The sequence below is a fragment of the Centroberyx gerrardi genome, chromosome 6 (assembly GCF_048128805.1).
Source record: "Centroberyx gerrardi isolate f3 chromosome 6, fCenGer3.hap1.cur.20231027, whole genome shotgun sequence".
Taxonomy (NCBI): domain Eukaryota; kingdom Metazoa; phylum Chordata; class Actinopteri; order Beryciformes; family Berycidae; genus Centroberyx; species Centroberyx gerrardi.
In genome coordinates, this window is record NC_136002.1 from 20476082 (window position 1) to 20496753 (window position 20672).

The 20672-nt window shown below is 44.1% G+C and overlaps 2 protein-coding genes across 3 annotated transcripts in view; both read right to left on the reverse strand.

Annotated features, from left to right (window-relative positions):
* ttc9b (tetratricopeptide repeat domain 9B) overlaps positions 1 to 9884 on the reverse strand; it is a 17708-nt gene extending 7824 nt beyond the window's left edge. The window contains exon 1 of the mRNA XM_071894221.2: positions 9425 to 9884. Within this exon, the coding sequence (XP_071750322.1) occupies positions 9425 to 9884 (460 nt within the window). The remainder of the gene's footprint in view (positions 1 to 9424) is intronic.
* A 2414-nt stretch (positions 9885 to 12298) lies between these two features.
* On the reverse strand, positions 12299 to 20416 carry c6h19orf47 (chromosome 6 C19orf47 homolog). Of its 2 annotated transcripts, none has more exons than XM_078284183.1 (8): positions 20398 to 20416; positions 19074 to 19161; positions 18785 to 18899; positions 17722 to 17803; positions 16231 to 16356; positions 15992 to 16066; positions 14479 to 14552; positions 12299 to 14386 (listed from the first exon to the last, which is right to left on the reverse strand). In XM_078284183.1, exons 1-8 carry the CDS (start codon positions 20414 to 20416, stop codon positions 13835 to 13837), a joined length of 1131 nt encoding a protein of 376 aa, XP_078140309.1. In that variant the 3' UTR covers positions 12299 to 13834. The 2 variants fall into 2 exon arrangements, with proteins under 2 accessions (XP_078140309.1, XP_071783999.1); XM_071927898.2 differs by having other exon boundaries at positions 15917 to 16066.
* Positions 20417 to 20672: the final 256 nt, after the last annotated feature.

A 20672-nucleotide genomic window follows, 5' to 3' on the forward strand; every position in this document is an offset into this window, starting at 1 on the left:
ATGATGACTACTGAAATTTGTTATTTCCAAGTGATGAAAGCTCATCTTGTCATCAAATAACATTTCACTTAAAACAAGTGGTACAAATGGACCCTTTCATCGTGTGTGTCACTGCAGCGGAAGACTAATGCAGCCTCATATGGTAGCAAGAAACTCATAATTAGACCCTCTTGTTGCTCTTGTTTTGAGTGTGTGTGTTGATGTGCTTTTCTCTGTGCCTATGTGTGTCTCAGAGGCCTCCCTCGGCCCCTCTGGGGTAGTCTGATGTGTAGAGTGCCGGGACCAGCCTGCCAAATGAGTCAGTGACTATTTTAGATGAGCAAAACAATTCAGAGGAGCGCAGACTGATAGTGTAGGGTGGAGGATAGGGAGGGCCAAGGCCGTGGGATTTATGGAATCGGGTTTAGAAGACAAGGAAGTGGGGGAAAACGCTGTAGGGCAAAAGTGTAGAGGGTAGAGGATTGGAGTTGGACTTAAAACCCGCATCCGTACCCTCATCAGTAATTCCAGTTCCTGGATACACCCTGCATGCTGTATTATTTAGGTTATAAACCCAATCTGTCTCTCTTTCTAACGGGTGTTTTCCTCCTTGTGCGTGTTTATAATTTGTGTCCCCGGATGGAGCTGCAGCATTTGTCTTCCCCCCTGCTCCCCCCAAAACCCCTGGCATGTTGGTTCCCTTGTAACGCTCAGACAGCCTGTCATCCTTGGAAACTGCTGGTACATCAAACATATTTGCATGGATTACCCACAGTGCAACAGCGATCCTGGGAGTGAAGGGGAATAAAGTAGCCAGATTATTCTGTTAGATCTCTCACAGAGAGCAAGAGAGGAGGGGGGAGAGAGGGAGGGGTTTTTTTTAAGAGAGAGGCCAGTCCATTCCCCTTAGCATTTCTTCTTTATTGAAATAGACAGTAAGAAAGCTGAGAGGAAGACACAGTACGGGAGACACAGGAAAGAAGGTTGTGGTGAGTTTTTGTCCTGGGCCAGTAGGGGCACATTTGTTTTCAGAGAGAGGGGTTTTAACCAGTAAACCATCACTGGGCAGGCAGAAGGTGTTTTTAACCTAAATTCACACAGTAAGCAGAGTGTTTCCAGTAGCTGGATCCATGGTTGGGCGTTTCCCCCCCAAATTTCAATCGTCTAGCCTCTACATCTCTGCCCTCCTGCCCTTTTCCACACTTCCAAACACTCATAAATCCCACGGCTCTGGCCCTCCCTGTCTCCTGCCCTTCTCTATCAATTTGCGCTCTCCTGCATTGTTCTGCTCACCTAAAATAGTCGCTGACTCAGGATTAATGCTCATCTACTTAAATATTTATACATGTGAGGAAGCTATCTGCTCTATGACTTCACCAAGGATGAAATCACTTAATACTCTCCATCGCAGACTGCAGTTTCCAGAGCTTAGGCTAAACAGTTTCTTCTTCTCTGTGCTGTAAGCCAGTAGGTTCAAAGTCTGCTCATGAGATCCCCACGGGTCTGTGTGGGGGGTCCTAGGGGCCTCCAGAAAAATGAGGAACAGTTAATTTAGCTATGATTTAATTTAACTCCATGCAATGGTGCAACAGGTCCTTGGTTATATAACTTTCTTTTTAGGGGAAACAGAACCCCTATTCTGTGCTGCGATTCTACTGTTTTCGAGGGCCAAGAGAGAATAAAGGATTTAATATTGATGCCTTGTATATTATTGTCTTCTGAGTAAGAACAGGCATTCAAATGGTAGAAGAGTGGCATGTAATAAAGCACAGAAGAGACTTTTATTGGGGTTATATCTGTAGTTGAACTACAAGACAGAGACATAATTTTGTTGTGGCCCTCGGCTAGGCCATTAACTGGTTGGTGATGTCATCTGTGGACACTGGGCAGGCGCTCGCCTTCAGCCCAGCAGGTCACAGCATCCATCTGTGGCTACTGTCTTCCACTGCTGTCAAACACATCGCTTCAACCGACTCTGACCAAACTGACTCTCAAGTCCTATATTGTCAAACAAAACATATGAATAGTGTTTGCAAACACTAATCCATAACCTGCCACTTCCTCTATTTTTTCCTGATTTGTTTGGATAATCTATGTAGCGGTGAGAAACAGGCTCTGTCCATTAGAGTAGCTATAAGATAGATGAGAGAGGCTTTGGAAAGGTCAACAGAGAAAATTGCCAAATGGTTTGGCTCAGAATCCCACAGAGTCAGCCTTAATCTGCGGGGTACAGTAGTAAAACTATTCCACTAAGTACCTGAAGTAAATTAATGGCTAAAGCATGAACTTTCATAATTTCCTAAAATGATCATGTCACAGGTTGGCAACAGCAGCCAGTTGTGTTTCGGATCCACTCACTTATAGAGGCTGCAGAAACACACACTGTGTGGACCAGTCAGTGTTTATTGCAGAATGGTAAAGAACATGGATCAGCACTTTCTCCCAACAACCTGTACCAGGCTATTTCATACGTATTTATAACTGCAAACAACATGGTAAAGACACACAGACACACACACACCTTATAACTTCCTTACAACTTTAAATCTCACATTTTACCTCCCAATTTTACCTTATAATTTTCTTTCTAATCGGTGGATGATTTTTGTTTATTTCTCTCTGTACTGGTGCTAACCCAATATGGTAAATCCGGCCTACTGAGGCTCATCACAACACAATCCTTCAGTGCTGGATCAGCAAAAACAGGCTCTACACAACCTTTACATTCCAATGCCATCACAACCCGGGTGTAACAAGGACAAGCTTTCAATGTCAACCCTAGGCAGTGCATGTAATGAAGCATTCAGTGTCGGGCCAGAGCGGGCCGTGAAGGGAAAGCTCAGATAGGGACTAACATGGCTTTTATCAACATGGAGCTCTCTGGATAAATATAAACAGCCAATTGGTTTACTCTGCACTGTCCACTGGAGCACAGGGTGTTAGATATGCACAAATAGCTCTAGCAAATTCTCATTACTGCTGGCTTAGAGTGGATGAATATTCTGCACTCTATCTATCTATCTATCTGTCTCTCTCTCTCTCTGTCTCTCTCTCTGTCTCTCTCTCTCTGATGGTGTCAAGAGAGGGCATCTGTTTCAGTTTCCTCTGAGCTAATGCCATGACTTTCAACTACGGACTAAAAAAGGCTTTGACAGCCGCTCTGTCTTTAACCCGCAGTTTTTCTTGTTCTCTCTTTTTTCTCCTATTACCCTCATTGTCTCTCTCTCTTCTCCTCTCTCTCCATCTCTCTCTCTCTCTCTCTCTCTCTCCATCCCTGTACCCCCTCCTCCCTCTCTTCCTGACAGATGACTGGATCTTATTTACTGGTGTGACAGGAGTTGTCGAAGCCTGCCAGGATTGCGATATAAAACAGTTAGCTCTGGACGGGGATTTCTCAGCATCTTCCTCCTTACAATGAATAAAAAAATATATATATGCAAATGCGGCTCTGAAAAACTTAACACCCTCCCTTTGCTACTCGGAGGTCATAAAGGTCTAGAAAAAGCATCTTCCTCTCCCTCGCACTCTCTCCTACCCTCTCTTACCCTCCTCATGCCCCTCTGTCTTATAATCCCCTCATATTTAAGAGTTCCTTTAATGTTCTGTCCAGTTTCTCCCGCTCCCATGGCTTTACTCCCTCCCCCATTTCAGCCTCTGCATGCCTTCAACTGACTCACTGCCCCTTCCCCCATCCTTGTTCTCTCCTCCAAATCTCTCCTCTCTCTCTCAGCTGTAAGGTATTAGAGGCTTGGTACAGCGTGGTGTAGAGAACAGTACAGTGTGAGTGGTACAGTAGAGGGAGTGCCAGTCGTACCCCCCGCGGCAATGCCATGCCATCTGCAGCCCTGGCACACACAGCTCCCATGGTTCTTGTTCTGCTCCGGCCACCCCTCCGATGGCAGACGTACGCACAGAGGAAGGAAAAACACCAACCAACCCCCCCCCCCCCCCCCCCCGCCTTCTCACCCTCGCATGGCACCTCTCTCCCTTCTTCTCCTCCCCCACTTCCTTTCCCTCCTCCTCCTCCTACATGCACATTGCACATTGTACTGTTTGCCTATCCCCCTTTCTGCTATGCACTGAGCAAGACCTCTCTGTTTCTCTGTGTCTTATACAATCCTACTTTTTACTTTTCTTCCTTATGTTTTCATCTTCCCGTCTCCTTTTGCCCCTCGCTCCCTTTTTCGTTTTTATCTCATGCACGCCACCGCGTCCCCTGGTGACGTAGCTGGCAGGAGATGAAAAGGAAGGAGTTTTGTGCTCCGTTCTGCTTTTGTGAGCGAGCGTTGGCTGTACAGTAACAGTGGGTTATGGTGGACTGGTGAGAGCTCCCCCTCTGCGGTGTTACACATCGCTGACGTTACTCTATTACAGCCCAGCAGCCCCCTTCCAGAGCAAGATTGGGCTCAGAGGCTGTCGTGTGGTAAATCTCAAGCTTGTTGTGGAAGTGGAGCGATATCTAAGTGTGTAGAGAGAGGAACTGTGTCTAAGATTGTTCTGTGTTCGTCCAAAGACATGTGGGTGAATTAAAGACTCCAGACTTGCCCATAGGCGTGAGTGTGTTTGTGTGTAGTATGATATATGATGTATGATCTTGTATATGATGTATAGTATGTCTATGATGTATGTATATGACATAATATATGATGTATAGTATGTCTATGATGTATGTATATGACATAATATATGATGTATAGTATGTCTATGATGTAGTATGTACTGTGTATGTATGTATGATGTAGAATGGTATATGACATGTATATGATGGTATACAAAGCCCTTTCAGACTTGATTGTGATAAAGAGCTATGTAAATAAACTAGACCAGCCTTTTGTGAAGAGGGCAGGGTTCTCTGGGTCTTTGGGTCCAGCGAGGAAACAGACAACAAGCTCATTAAAGCCTTAGTATAATGGCCGCCTGTAATTGCAAGTCATGGTTCAAAAGTTCATTGATGGCCTCGGTCAAATGTCCCTGAGGCTCTGTACACAGGTCACAGGCCTGCACACACACACACACACACACACACACACACTTGCTCACACACACAGAAATGGTTGTACGGTACAGGTTGCTTTAATACCTGAGCTGTTCCATTACTCTGATTCTGCATAACTGGAGCTACATATTCATAGTATTCCCATGATGTCACATGCATTTCCTACAAATATGGCGCTTTACAATACACACAGCTCATTGGCTGTGTTTGTCATTTGATTGTAATCACCTGTTAATTTATTACAATCACCTGTTATTTTCCTACCAAGATGGCTGTGTGATGATGTAACAGAATAGTATGAATAGACAGACGGCCAAAATAACAGATTCTCATAACCCTGTATTTTGTCCCTCTACGTATAGCTTGATGCAACATAGTAGTCTGTGGGCTTAGCTGCAGAGCTCATCGAGGCAAATGCTTCTTTTTTAATGTGACAAGTGGGTGGAAATTGCTGGATCATCGTCATGGCAAGCAGAGCAACTGGGAGCTGCAGCAGTTGAATAAAAAGGTGTTTGGTGTTACGAAACAAACGGTTGCACTCATCCCCTCCTGCTGCGTCTCTCCCAAGGCTGTGACTTATGACTCATTCACAGATTGAGACAATCAGGAGGAACAAAGGAAGACTTCAGGGAGAGATCAGAGTGAATAGATGCTAATGAAAAGTCAGACTCACAATAGGATCGCACCTTCATTTTCTGTACACTTTTTGATATTCATGAGCAGATTAAAATATTTAGCTTGTTGCAGAAAGACACTTCAATCGCTTGTCTGTCTCGGTGCTCTTCCAGAAAACTCGGCAAATATCCAGCCTAAGTATTGCTACTGTTGTTGGAATCTCTTCTCTATATGTGCAATACCACGTCACAAAAATCAATATCGATATCACAGAAAAAGAGCAAACAAACTGCGGTGTGAAATTGTTGCTGTCACATCTGTTATTTCTATATGGGAGCAGTGCGCCTCACAGTACTGTATGTGTTTGTGGTGGGTGGATGGATGGCTGAGGCCGGCTGGCAGGCAGCCTGCCTCTGGCCAACATGTTGCACCACTGTGAACTGCGACAGACACAGACGGTAGTGGTGGTGGTGGTGGTGGTGGTGTAACCCATTTAGATGCAGCCCTACAGGGACACAGAGACTAGGGGTGTCTTCTTAACAAGGCCAGCAAATAGGACATTCATCATCCATCGTCTCTCTCTGTTCGACAGAATCAGGTAACGTTACTGTAGGCGCTGAGGCTTCTTTCTCCATTTCTCTTCCCTCCTCTTTATCCGCACTCAACCCCTCATGTAATGTTATAAACTCATTTATTTTTCTCCCTTGCCAGCATCTTTCCTATAGTAATCAACTCTTTCATTTCTGAATCAATTCCTCTCTTTCTCAAACGCACTCTCTCTCTCTGCCACTTTATCCTCCTTTCATGTTTTCTCCTCTCCCATCTTGCGTCTTGTATCTCAGAGTGCTAAGCCGATGGCAGAATCGCTGGCATTCATCAAGAACTTCTCAATCTTTCTGTTGAGAAGCCACACCGTTTAAAAAGTTGCTGTGACTGGCACAAGACACACAATGGCAAAAGCTTGTCCTTGTCACAACAAAGTCAAGAAGACAAGCAAACACACACACACAGACACGAAGAGACAAATAGAAACACACACACACAAATGCACATGTATGTGTACATGCACGCTTAAATGCGTACGTGCACACACACCACACACCACAGACCAATACACACCCACTTACACAAATTCAGCAATGTCAGCATGGGCACAGCAAGAATGGCAGGACGAGCAGCACTGAGAGCAACCCCCCCCCCCCCAACCACACACACAAACACACACACACACACACTCTCCACACCCCCTTAGCCAGCTGCTGTTCCTCAGGCCTACGACTGCTGAGACAAACAGAATAACATCCACACACACACACACAGACAGAAACACACTCGCACACGCAGGCATACATGCATGAACAGACACATGTGCATGCACTCACACGCAATCAGTGGCACACAATCACTCTCACACACGCACACACACACACACACACACACACTGTGCGGCTGGTGCTGCTGCTGCCCGCTCGGCTGCTCCTGTATCATGCGTCAGAGCCTGAGACAGCTGGCCAATCAAACGGCGGCTCCTCACTCATAACCACAGGGCCCAGCGTCTGTCCAGCTGAACTCTGGGTAACAAGGTGGAGCCGCGCCGGGGTGCAAGACCTGCAGCCGGTTTATTAACATGCAGTCGGTTTATTAACATGCAGTCGGTTTATTAACATGCAGTCGATGAAACATTTTAATCACTGTGGGAATTCTGAATCTGGATATTGTAAAAGATGTGTCGGAATGCTAACGCTAATGCTAATGTTAGTTCTCTCACTAAATTCGCTATCATTTTGTTTTACTCATGTTTACTGATGGCACAGCGAAGTTGAATTGAGGTCTCTTTGTGTGTGTGCATGTGTGTCCAAGTGGGCATGTGCACGCGCTTCTTGTGCGAAGGCAGCAGAGAGAGGAGCGGTATTAATACAACAACAGGGAAAAGGCCCTGTGATGGTTGCCATGGTAAATATGGCCCCCTGTTGCGTGCTAGCAGCCCCTTCCTCCCCCTCTCCTCTCTCTCTCTCTCTGTTTTGCTCTTCTCCACTGTTTCTCTCCATGCCTCTTCCTCTTCTGCCAACCTAGCTGACTTCCGTTCTCTCTTTCTCTCCCGTCCACCATATCTAATCGTTTCCTTCTCTCCCTCTCTCTCCCTTTCCTCCCCCCATTCTCAGTTTTCCTTCTCTTCTCTCCCTTTCCCTCCCCCCTCTCCCTTTCCCTCCCCCATCTTTCCTTCACGCCACAGTGGCCTCCCTACAGGCTCCAGACAGGCCCTGAACGCTGGGTAGTCGACCTTCAGTGCATCACGTCAGCCCACCCAGCCTGGGATCGCAACAAGACACAACATCAACACTGCCACAACCAGGCTAATCATGACCCAAAATCATAATGGTTACATAGGTTAATGATGAATTTTAGGCAGTACGATGTAACTACCGAAGTCCCGGTGTGAATCATCATCCCCACCTGGATCCAGCATATCATCTCTGATTTAAAAACATAGCATACTGATCAAATATACTGTGGTTGTATAATGAACTGTTTAGGAAGCAGTTGGAAATGTCTAACTGTATCACTGTGGTGGTTTCTGTGTTTGTCAGTATTTGTTTTGATGACAGTTATGCAAGAGGATGCAAGTAAAAGGTTAAATGAAACGTGTAATTTGTAAGATTGCACCATCCCACATATTTATATAAACTAAGACGGATGATTAATAACTAATTACTAGTAACTCACACCTGGGAGATTTACAGCTATATAAAATCTCGTATCAACTGATTAGATTATCTCTGAGAATAATTTTCACAGATTTTCATTTGTTGGATATATTATCCTTTGTCTAACTAAAAAATTTTTGTTTCAAATCTCTTTGAAGTACCCACATATTGTTTGAAGTCTGAACTCTGAATGTTATCTAGTTACTTGACTGGAATGTTATAACACATGAACATTGGCTTTAACTGAGCAACTGAATGTTGGCACTTGTGGAATTAAAATAGGGATGGAACAGTAATCAACTGAATTTATTTGATGGGAGATAGAGTGGAGTTCCGTTAACCTATAATAAGTTACTGAAAGGTGGTTTCATCAGACTTCAAATATGGGTTGATTCAGGAGATGTGTTCCCACCTCAGAGATCATGTGAAATGTTGTTGTTACAACAGATAGATTTTCCATTCCGTGGACCCTGTGGGTTTATTTATTCATTTTCATTGGGCACTCTCACTTAGTGCCTCTCCCACTGCAATAACAGCAGATGAACATGAAATCGTTGGGGTTTATCCTTTGGTTACAGAGTGACTTGGGGAAAATTAGGAATCTGGTAAAAAGAAATGGATTGAATTGCATACAATGAAGATGAATTAAAGGGACATGACTACACTGGTAATAGCCTGGAATTGGCACAGCAATGACAAGATCGATTTACCTGTGCCAATTGCACGACGGAGCTGTTATGGCTGGCAAATCGCTTTCATTAGATAATGCACTAATTTGGTCAGACAGTGAAAAAATAAAGGACTCCATATTCGCCATTAAATCAGCACCATGCCTCTGTCCACTGGTTAAGGCTTAGACCGCAGGACTAAGCATCATTTCAGGCTATTCCTGCTTTCGTGTAGCACCTACATTGTTTTGCCGCCTCTGCAGAAAACAAATGTGCCAGTCGCAGATTTATCTCTAGAGCCCGTTGCTTGTGTGAACCCCGTGAACCGGAACGAACAATGGTGGCAGCAGTACGGGCTACACCGACGCGCTTTCCAGGTAAAAAAAACAAAAACAAAAAAAAAAAAACACAGGAAAAAGGATGTGCTGTTTGTGTAAGCGGACCGGCACCGGGCAGCTCACCTGTCAGGCTGTCGTAGCACTCAATCTCCGTGCTCTCCACGGCTCTCCGCTGCTCCTCCGTCAGCTTGGCCGCGGCTTGGGTGAGCAGGTTGACCTCGGAGCCCGTGGTCCCGTCGACAACATGCACCCCTTTCAGCTGGAGCAGAGCCCGGTGGTACTTGCCTATCGCTTCCCGAAATTTCTTCTCCTTGTAGCAGCGGTGCCCCTCCGCCTTGAAGTCGATGGCTTTCTGGATCTTCGCTTCCATCTCCATTTCGGCCGAGCCGGCTCGATACCCGCCGCCGTCTCCTCCGGCGGCCGCTGCCAGGCTCCGGCCCCCGGTCTCCGGGTAGCTTTTCAGGCTCTTTATCTGGTGCTGTTTGGCTTCCATGTCTCTCAGTGGGCGCGACTGGAGCGGGCCATGCTGCTCGGACACGAAGGTGTGTTTCGTCGGGGAGGACCGGAGCAGCGTGCTGTGCATAAAGGATGCGGGCTGGAGCGGGGATGACGGCGAGGCGGACGGCCAGGCAGGCGGCGACAACGAAGAGGGACGAGCCTCGAAAAACAGTCAAGAGAAAGGGCTTCAGAAATGTCTCCGGTGTGAATCTTGTGTTTGGCAAATAGACCTACGAGAAATTAAGAGCGCTTGTACTTAACATGAGAGAGGTACGCCTTAGGTAACTGGCTGCAACATTTCCTGAATCTCCTAACCGTCAGTTTTCTAACCGTCAAAATTTTTTCGTCGCTCTTAAGAACCTCTCGCGGAAGGATGCTCGGGTTGTGTGTAGCAACCTCCGAGGCACGCGCAGCTTCAGCACCATAGACAGCACATACGAGCCCCTGTCGCACAGCATTGTGGGAAAAAGAGGAGTCGTGAGTGAGGCGTTGCTGCAGTCAGATTTTGCATTGCAAAGCCGTAAAACGCACATATATGTTTTGACACGATCGATTATTGTTTGTCAAAGCGATGCAGCCTTTTGGTAATGAAAATATAAACATGTCAACAAGTTCTAAAAATAGACTATCTCCTTTCCAAAAAAAATGAATAGGTTATTTGCTTATTTGCTGGACAAGGCGTAGGTAAGCTTTATTGAGGGGGCAGCGCCATTCAGTGTGGTAGGTCTATGTCTATTGACAATATCCTAAATGATTAATTACTATTCTGAACCTATTATAAAACAGATTACAGATTACGTCACTCTGAGCCCATTGTTTGGAACTGGCCAGTCGTCACGAATCATGAAAAAGACACTGTTGCAGGCGAGTTCAGCTTTTTTTTTACTTAATCAGATAGCCTGCTTGTCAACATCAAATCATCCCAAAACCAGACCGCCTGATCACTTCAGTTGATAAGATTTCCAGGGAGATGGAGATGGACAGCTGGAGCCTGCAGGGAGGGGTGGAGGAGCACGAGGAGGAGGAGAGCGACCTCAAGGGGAAATGCTGTCAATTACATTGATTTTTGATGGGAATAGTCTGGTTAACATGTAGCCTGTGAAGCCTGCAGCCATCCATGCACATATACGCTACACCCTTTTCTACAAAGATGATCTCCTTTAACATCTTTGCTCATTTCATCTCTTTTTTTCTGTACAGCAGTACTGATGTAGGCCCTATTTGTTGAGCTTGTGCCCTGTCGCCTGCTGTGTGATTCAGCTGGTTACTGAGCAGCAGTGCTCCCAGAGGAATACGAGGTTAATTCAGTGCAGTGGCTGCGGCCTCTCAGGTAATATCCTACCAGACCCTGTAGACACAGAGTCATGTAAACATCTTTATTGGCACAGCTATATTTGTTCCCTGGTTCACAGATTAGGGACCTGCGGTGTATCACCTCCTCTTGGGTGAATTATCATTTCTACTTCAACCACAGTATACAGATATCATTTACAGATCATTTAAAGCTGATAGTCAATAAATGATTCATAATGACACTACTCTGCATAACTTAGTTGCAGGTTATTTAGTGTGAGTAAAGCTAATACACTCACTAACGTACTGCTACCATTCTCTCTATATATCAGTGTCAAGAATAGTGATGAGAGCTGCATCCATGGTCAGTGTCAATACAGCAAAGTGTGTGTGTGTGTTTGTGTGTGTGTTCAGTGGCAGTAATTATTGGCAGCTGCATAGTGTGGAGGCGGCACTGCCAACTAATTGTATTGAATTTTTAACAGTGCTGAGAAAAATACAGCAGGGGGTTTTCTTTGTTTTCATGCTGGAGACATATAATGGTTGAGAGCCACCAGTCATTTTGCCATCCACTTCCAAATAGATAACAACAATAATAAACTGTTTTAAGTTCATACAGCACATAATGAAAAGGAAGTTTTAGTAAGTACTTTGCAAAAAGGCATAAAAGCAAATGATAGTAACACTTACCGATAAGGTGTAAAAATAAATTCTCCCAACTGTGGTATTGTGAGATTGCATCAAAATGACAGATTTTCCTTTTTTCTTTTGTAGTCTACATTGCTGGCAAGTTCAATAAAACTATCTGGCTACACTTTCACCATTTACACTCCAAATATATCAGTAGTGGTGAAAATGAAAATATAGTTAAGACAGGGATGTAAAGTGTATAGTCAGCAGTCCTCTGATCAAACATCATTAACATGCAAGGATCTGATTAACACTCACTCAGTTCTGCTAAGAGCATGCAGAGGTAATCTCATTGTGAGATAAGTGGCAGTTTAACAGGTTTATTGATAAATGATCAGCTTAACGTCGCTAGTAGTAGGTTCCCTCGGGAACATAAATATTGACTAAGCTCTCACATACATATTTACAGGATGTAAGTAGGTTACATTAACATGCCACTGACATGCTCTGAAATTTCACCTCATCATCAGGGAGACAATGGTTAGGAAATAAAACAGCAAAGACATTTGGCCCCTTTCTCTTTTTTAATTATTTTATCAAGTACACTTTATCCAAGTGCAGAACTTTTATTCCATAATATGTTAAAAATCACAAGGGCTCATAGTGTGTTTGTACCAGCTTTTGTTCCGTAAAAAAGAAATTCACAGGACCGTGTGATTTTTTCTGTCATGATTACTTGTCTCAAATTCTGTACAGTGTAACAAAGCTCTGGTGTGAAGTTTAAAAGACAAAAATTGTACACAAGTGTTAATGACCCATACTGGGGAGGGTGAACTGGTGCTATCTGCTGTACCTACAGTACAGTGATCCCATACCAGGCCCGGTGGCATTTCAGGGTTTCTTTATATGCATAATAAAAGAACGTCCACTTAGACATAGAAATATATGGAGCAGAACAAGTTCTCTGCTGTGTGAAATAAAACATCTACCAAATCTATAAATTGCATTTCAATATAAACTGTAATCTACTGACTTGGCCTTCAAGTAGGTGGTTATACAAAATGTTCAGTACTATGGTAGAAAAGTCGAAGTGGGCATCCAGAAGTGGTGTGCACTTCAATTTCTCCACAAACGCAGAAGACGAGGTGGTGCGGTGCTTTTTCTTGATTCAAGTGTTCTGAGAGGTTGCTCTGTGTAATTTAATTTCCTTTTTTTTTTTCGAAGTCCAGGGTTGAAATTCAGAAGCCTTTCCATCAACACCTTTCCACATTTCTCCTTTACCTAACTCACAAAACATGATAAGAGGAGGTCATTTTGACGTGGTGATGGGCATGTGTTTACAGCCTTATGGTCGTAATGGTGAACGTACAGCTCAGTGTTGAGGAATAAACTTACTCTGTCTAAAGTGAGGGGAAAAAAAACTCCAAACCCTTTACATCAGACAATTTCTTTCTTTCTTTCTTCTTTCAGGCAATTGTACATCTAATGCATTCTGGGGGACAGGCATTTTTTTCTTCTTCTTCTCAACAGTATGCATTCAGGAGGACTGTCAAAAAAAGGAACTTTTAGCAGCAAGGACTCTGAAGTCCCTACATGTGGGGATATGGGGTCATATTAACGCCACCATCATGGTGGAGTGGTGGATGTCATGCCCATGCCTTAATCTCACAAATATATTGAAACGAGTAAAACACAATGACGGAGTGGAGATATGAACGAGACGTGATAAATAGCTTTCTGGTTGAGCAACAAAATTACAGGGAGGTTAGGAATTCCTGCAGAAACCTGAAGTGAACGACAAGTTTGGACACCACACAGAGGGTGACCACGCTTCATTTGGCAGCCTAACTAAAGTGACTAAAAATAAAAATCATCTACTTCTTTAAAAACAGTAAGCCTTAAAACCACAAAGCAGCATCACATCCCTCCATACACTCAGGCTGATTGCAGTTGTACAAGAAAAATACTTGGGGGTTATACAACAACGCTCTGCAGTCTGTGTGCGTGCAGCGAGGATGGATGCAAAAAGGTGGCGATACAAAAAAAACAAAAAAACAATGTATAGAAATAGTCTAAATATGTTCTAGGGAGATGTCATTAGGAGTCTGTGTGTTAGGTCCTCTTGGAGCCCAGTCTCTTGAAGACGCTGACGGACCCGACGTCCATTTGGGCCCCCAGGCACTCCCCCGCTGCGCCCGCCCCTCCCGCCCCTCCCGCCCCTGTGCTGCTGCTGACCTTGGAACTTGCCACGGCTGGCCTGGCCAGGGCTCGGGGCCGGGTGCTGGTCACCCTGTTGTCCTGCGTGTCGGCCGGCGGAGGGGAGGCGGCCGTGCTCGGGTGCGTGGCAGGGAGCTTGCCCAGTCTCTGAAGCACACTAAGCTTGGCAGGGGGGAGGCCATCAGGGGAGGAGGAGGAGGAGGTGGGAGAGTCAGAGGAAGGTAGTTTGAATTTGCCCCCCAGGCGCCGGAGGGTGGTGGGGGCTGGTTTGGGGGCGGGCTCTTTCTTCTGGGAGAGAGCGGTTCTCTTGAGGACGCCGGCATACTGGAGGACAGAGCCTTCTCCATCGCTGTCGTCCTCTTCCCCTAAGTCCATGTCAACTCCAACCGTCTTCCCCGCGTCTTCCTCTTCGTCCGCTCTGCCCAGACGACTGAACACACCGGTGGGCTGCAGAGAGATGAGCGTTATGAATGAAGAACTCATCTACAGGCCGGCACCCAAAACACAATGAGCTGTTGAGACACACCGAAAGGTCTCACCTTGTTATTGCTTGTTGTCGTGTCTGCCTTTGATTCAGCTCCAAGTCTCTCAAAAACAGAGGTACGCTTCACACCTTTCCAAGGAAGTGAGAGATAAGCAGTTACACAGTGATACACAAAGAGAATGTGACAGCTTGACAGACTGTGATAGGCTAGTTTCATACAGTATTTCAGAATGGGGCTGCAACAAACGATTAGTTTGATAATCGATTATTCTAGCAATTACTGGCGTAAATACTGCCATGCCATCCTTATCACACCAGTTGACAGAAACTCAGGATAACCTTATTGTTACTGCTGCTGCGCTTTGGCCAACATTAGATTAAGAAACATTGCTTAAGAAAGCACTGTAGTAGTACTTGTTGAGAGCTCTGCAGTGCACATCAGTCTTTTGCTTGACTCTAAATTTATTTTACGCTACGATCACCAAAGCTAGAGTTGTACAACAGATTTACACTTACAGTGAAGATGCGCTGCCATCTTATGCAAGGGATGTCTTATTTTCTTATTTTCAAATGCTAAAGCAGCAGCATCAAGCGAGCCGGAGATGGCCGGAATAAGACCAGAAGGAAGACCACGTGACTTAAAATAAATAAAAATTGTCACTTATATATTCAGCAACATATATTCAGCAATATGGGTTTCATTTGGAAAATGCTGACCAGATGTCCTAGTTTTTATTCTGGGTGGCTTGACATGGGTTGAGCAAGCTTGTTTTACTGCCGTTCATGTTACTGACGTGTTCCCACACTTTGCTGTGCTTGGGTTTGTTTAGAAGGCTTGTTTGAGGGCTCGTCGTTCTCAGAACTGCTGTGAGCATCAGCCATTTTTGAAATACAAACAAAAAGTGAAAAAAGTGAGAGGGGAAATAGGTGTGAGTATATGACAACTAATTGACAACTGTTAATACTAATAGAAGTTGTTTCATCGTTCACATTATTGATAATGTCGAACAATTGTTCCAGCCCAAGTGGTTGGCACGATAAAAGTTTTTCAACTACGCAAAATTTTTCTATGACTTGGCAGACGTGCGATTGCCCAATACACACACGCTGTAGACAACCAGCAAATTCATGCCATGAAGAAAGAGAGAAGAGAAAAGTTCACAGAAACAGTGCTCTTTGTGACAAATGACAAATATGGTCAAGTTAAATCTAGCTGATCTGAGAGAAAGAAACAGAACACAGCTTGATAGAAGGAACACAGCTTGAACTGTTGGAGTGGGAAGCATTAATAAGAGACAAGGGATTAATTTACGACAGTACAAGAGAAAGGAAGTCAAGCAGGCACCGTTTTGCAGTATGGATTCAGCTGATTCGCAGTTTTAGTTTGCAAGAAGTTGATTAAAAATTTGAGTGTTTAGTAGGTTTGGTAAGCAAGCAGAGCGCCATTCGAGCGAGTTGACGGTGATGTTCCCAGGCCATTGGGTCAGGCCTACCTTTCTTGGCCTGCTGGGCCAGGATGCGGCGTGTGCGTGCCGTGGTGCCTTTGGGCATGTTGATGATGTACTTGCCTTCCATCTCGGCTGTCACGCGCCGGCGCTTCACCACTGGCAAACCGTTCCCCTCATCTGCTGGCTGACTTACGACTGAAACAAAAGAGGAAGATAAATGAGAGTGAAAGGGAAGAGGCAAAAAAACGACCACACTCATGGGTCAAGAGGCAGAAAGGGTGTTAGAGAAGTGAGACAACAAAGAAATGTTTTAGAGAGAAAATGGCGGAAAGGAAAGAGAAAGTACTTCTGATATTTACCTGCTTTGCCACCCTTGTTTGCCTGTTTGTTGGACACTGTGACAGAGAGGCGGTTGTCTGGGCGGCGGGCTGGAGTGCTCGGCGGGGAGTCGCGGCTCAAGGCGTTGGCAATCATTCGAGTGGCAGCTGAGATGAAACAGAAACATTCTTATCTAGCTTTTATTTAGCCAGTTCCCTCTGAGATGGGAACTCTCTTCATGTTCTGTCCCCGAGACAAGACCAGAAGACAGCTGGGCTTGTCGGGTGCCTTCTGAAATGTGTGAAGCCTTTCTAACATGTTAAAATTAAAATGGAGAATAAGGGAGAAAGTGTGGTGGAGAACTGAAGTGTGTCTAGGACAACCTGGCAACTGAGTCCAACCAAGAGCTGCAGTTTGTCCTGATAAGATTAGGCCTAATTACTTTATCTTCTGATCGAAACATCCAATTAATTTTAAAATGCCATTTCAGCTGACATAACCATAACAAAAAAGGCCAGTGAAAATCTTGTTTTGAGCAGCGTTAGCCCCAAATAGGCTATCCCTCAAAAATTAGATCAGGGGTGAAGATCTCTCTGAGCGCTCCTCCCAGTCGGCGCCTGGTACGCTTCCTTGTAACTCGTGCATGACATTTGGCAGGCATGTTTCAAATAAAGGTCCTGACGTGAATACCAAGTTTTATAATGACAGCCTAAACCCTCCTTGGTTTATAAGCCTGTACGTGATAGGTCACACCCACTGGTGCCGACCAAAAATCGATTTTAGATTGTGCTGCCTTCAAGTGCTGCTGGACATTCGTAAATGCAAGTTGAGCGCACATGAACACCCCACCAAAGCGGTAAATATCATTGAGAACGTCAAGACTTTTCCATGATACCCAAGTTGTAGATATGTGACAATTAGGGGATTTGAGGGAAAATTGTGGAGAATATGAAGGCCATGTCACAGACGGTACAAGTGATGTATTTTATTATGTTCTGTTCTTTGGAATTCTTCTTTTTTTGGAGTCTTTTTTATGTTTCTATTTGCACCCTTTTAAGTGTTATGCATTTTTATGCATACTTAAAAGTTGCTTACAAGTTGGTGTTGAAAAAACAACAGCTGCAAATACTATTTAGCCTAGAGTTTAATATACATACAACATTTGGCCAATAAATTAATTGAAACATTACTTTTGTGATGCACATTTTCTCCTCTTCATTCTGCTGCTGCAATACAAAGTATCTATGTGGTGCTTGATTTCTAAAATAAAACAGCCATGTAAAAACTACTTTTGTTAATGAGTCCGGTGTTATTTCTGAGAAAAAGTACATGAATGTGTGACAAATCATATTTACGACTTCTCAACTTGGAAGGCAATACTGGCCCTCGAGCATATTTATTAAATGTGATGGAAATTGATTTAAGAAGATTAAGAGATGCAGATGTTTTCCATTTGTGGACCCACTACTGGTCTATTTTAAATTTTTATTTGCAAACTAATTTTTATTTGCAAATTAAACGTAGTTACTCACGAGTATTGGCAGTTCTTCTGAGCTCAGCTTGAACACTGGTCTGTCCTGAGGAAATGGCTTCAGTGGCCATTTTGCACATATCCTGCAGAGGGAGGAGACAGAGGGGTAATGTTAAATTCACAAAGCCACTCACCAGAAGAAAAACTCTGACATTTTTCCTTTGCAGGGTGAATTCGGATGTAGTGGACAAGACATGCAAATTGGGCAAATCAGATGCTTATGCAATGATTGAAAAGGGAATAATTCAAAAATAGAATGACCCTTCCTCAACGGAGCTACAACAACTGGCTCGACTGCATTTTCAAAGTTGAACAAGCAGCAAAAGTATGTGCAAAACAGCATTTTTAAGGCTAGGATGCAAGTTTCTGAGAGGTACAACCCAAATGGGAACAACACAGTAGTCCATTTGCAGCCTGTAAATACAGTATATACCAACAAGAAAAAATGTTATAAAATGAAACAAGTGAAAGAATAACTCAGTGATGTCCAATCATGTGCCATGGAGGGCCAGGAGTCAAGAGGTTTTCCTTCCAACCAACACTACATCAGCTGATTTCACTGCTTAGCACACCTTCAAGCAGAGAGGGAGCAAATAATTAGTCATCAGCTGATCAGCTGATGTAGTGCTTTATTGAATTGAAAACCTGTATGCTTTTGGCCCTCCATGGCACATGATTGGACATGACTGGAATAAATTAAAGTCCCCATGAAACAGCATTTTGATAGTATCTTGCTTTCTAAATTTGATGCATTTCCTGTTGAAACGATATTGGATATTGGGGCAGGACATAACGCAGCAAGGGATCGTTCAAAACATAAAACAATGGCATATCAGTTAGGGGGAGAAAAGCAGTTTTATATAATTGGAGGGGCTGAATTGTTTTGTTTGGATTTTTTATTTGCACCTACTAGCCGACAATGAGGTCACCATTAAGGATACTAAAAGGTAAGGTAAAAGTAATGGGATTTTGACATATGACATACATCTATGAGTGTGTAAACAGTGAATCATCATATTTCAACATTTAGCCTACTCCAAAACTTGATGTTAGGCCGATCTCACCTGCCTGTAGACCTGTTTGGCATGTTTAAGAATGGCAATGATGTCGCCAATGACTGTGATACCCAGGTCCATCATGATCTCCTTACTGAGGTCCATCAGCATGTTCTTCTGGATTCTGCAGTGAGATGAAGAGTCAGAAAAATATGTGAGGAGGTGGTGAACTAAAATATACTTCTCAACCAACGGTTTCCAATATATTGCTGCAAAAGCAGCTTCTAACCCTTTCATGACTCAAGTTTTCTCAAATGTCTTTCCTAGAATCATGTAGCTTTTATGTAATTTAGGTTACCTGTTGTCCACAAAGGAAACAGCATAAGTGACAGCGAGGCCAGCAGGGATCCCAGCATCCTTGAAGAACTGAATCCACTCAGAGGTGGCTGAGGAGACAGAAAGGTTAGAAGTATTAAAAATAGCACAACAGAAAGCCAGTGATAAAACCTTTACGTTTTTTCTGACCAAGTAATCTCCTCTTCGAAGGGAAATAGCCTAAAGGTTCTCAGTAATAATGTAAGCTATAATAGGACACAGGCCTATTGGAAAATGCCAGATATAGACGTAAACCTCAGGGGACAGCAGCACACTGAAGATGTGACCACATGCTGACCATGGCCAGCTGGGTGTTATTTATAAAACCATGATGAAACGTCTTGTGGTAGGGGTACAATTTCACGGAGGGAGGGGGGCACAGCAACTGCCAGAACAATGGCTTTGCCCAATATGTCTGACTGTGTGAACAGAGTTGTTTGATGGCTAAATTCACAGTTGCCACTCCCCATTTCACAGACATTAACGATCAGAACATAAAACTAACGCTAATTTAGTTAACGTTGGCTGTATTGCACTATAATGCAGTGGTCATTAAACCGATTTAAAAGGGCCGAAATGAACCGTTTGATGTAAAGCAATTATGCACAAGAAATATCTACCAGCATATAATTCATTTCCCATAACGCTGCTGCCTATCATTAGTTTTGTAAAGACTATCATCTAATTAGCTAGCACCGTTAGCTTAGCTAGCTGCCTCTGGAAAGCATAGCTAACTACAAGTGATGGTCAAAATAAAATAGTTAGCCGGCCAATGCTATGGACATTGTACTGTGTATACATTTGGCAAACAAAATAAATCGAATATCAATAGATTAGTTTCACTCACAAGAGTTCGATTTTGAAACAGCTTCAGTGCTAGTTAGCTAGCCTTACACGGTGAACTGATATAGCGGATAGCTGACCCATTCAAACTCGAAAACTGCAACAATTCGCGTTGCATATAACCTACTTGTTTTTTTCTTTGCTACCGCCTGGTTTTTAACTCGCTTAGTTTCACTCAAACCCAAACAATACTGTGAAAGCAGATATGATAGCCGGCTGATTATCTTACTTGACGTTAGCCCTCTGCGCTCACAGCTAAACAGCCCACAAACCTAGCTAGCCGGTAGCCGTGAATTAAGCGGCCGCTGTCGGCGCCTGAGACAAAGAAAATGAATAGCTCTAGGTTGTAAAAATCTACGACAGTGTTCTCATCTGATGCCGCGGCCATAACTAATATCAAAATAGTTTTAATCCTGTAAATCTTGTCAAGTGCCCACCGTTGCTGGCCGGGCCCTTACTCTCACCTGTTGTCACGGACGCCATGTTTACAAATGTGCGGTCAGCTGCATCCGGGCAGCTCGCTCTGCTCCGGTGACGCACTTCCGCCAGCACAGAAAAAGTTCTCTTTTATGAACACTAGAGAGCGGTACAGACTGCAGTTTTGTGTGACATCCCCCCATCTCTCTCTCTCTCTCTTACACACACACCCACACACACACACACACACACACACACACACACACACACACACACACACACACACACACACACACACACATATCAACAGAAAACTTGCACA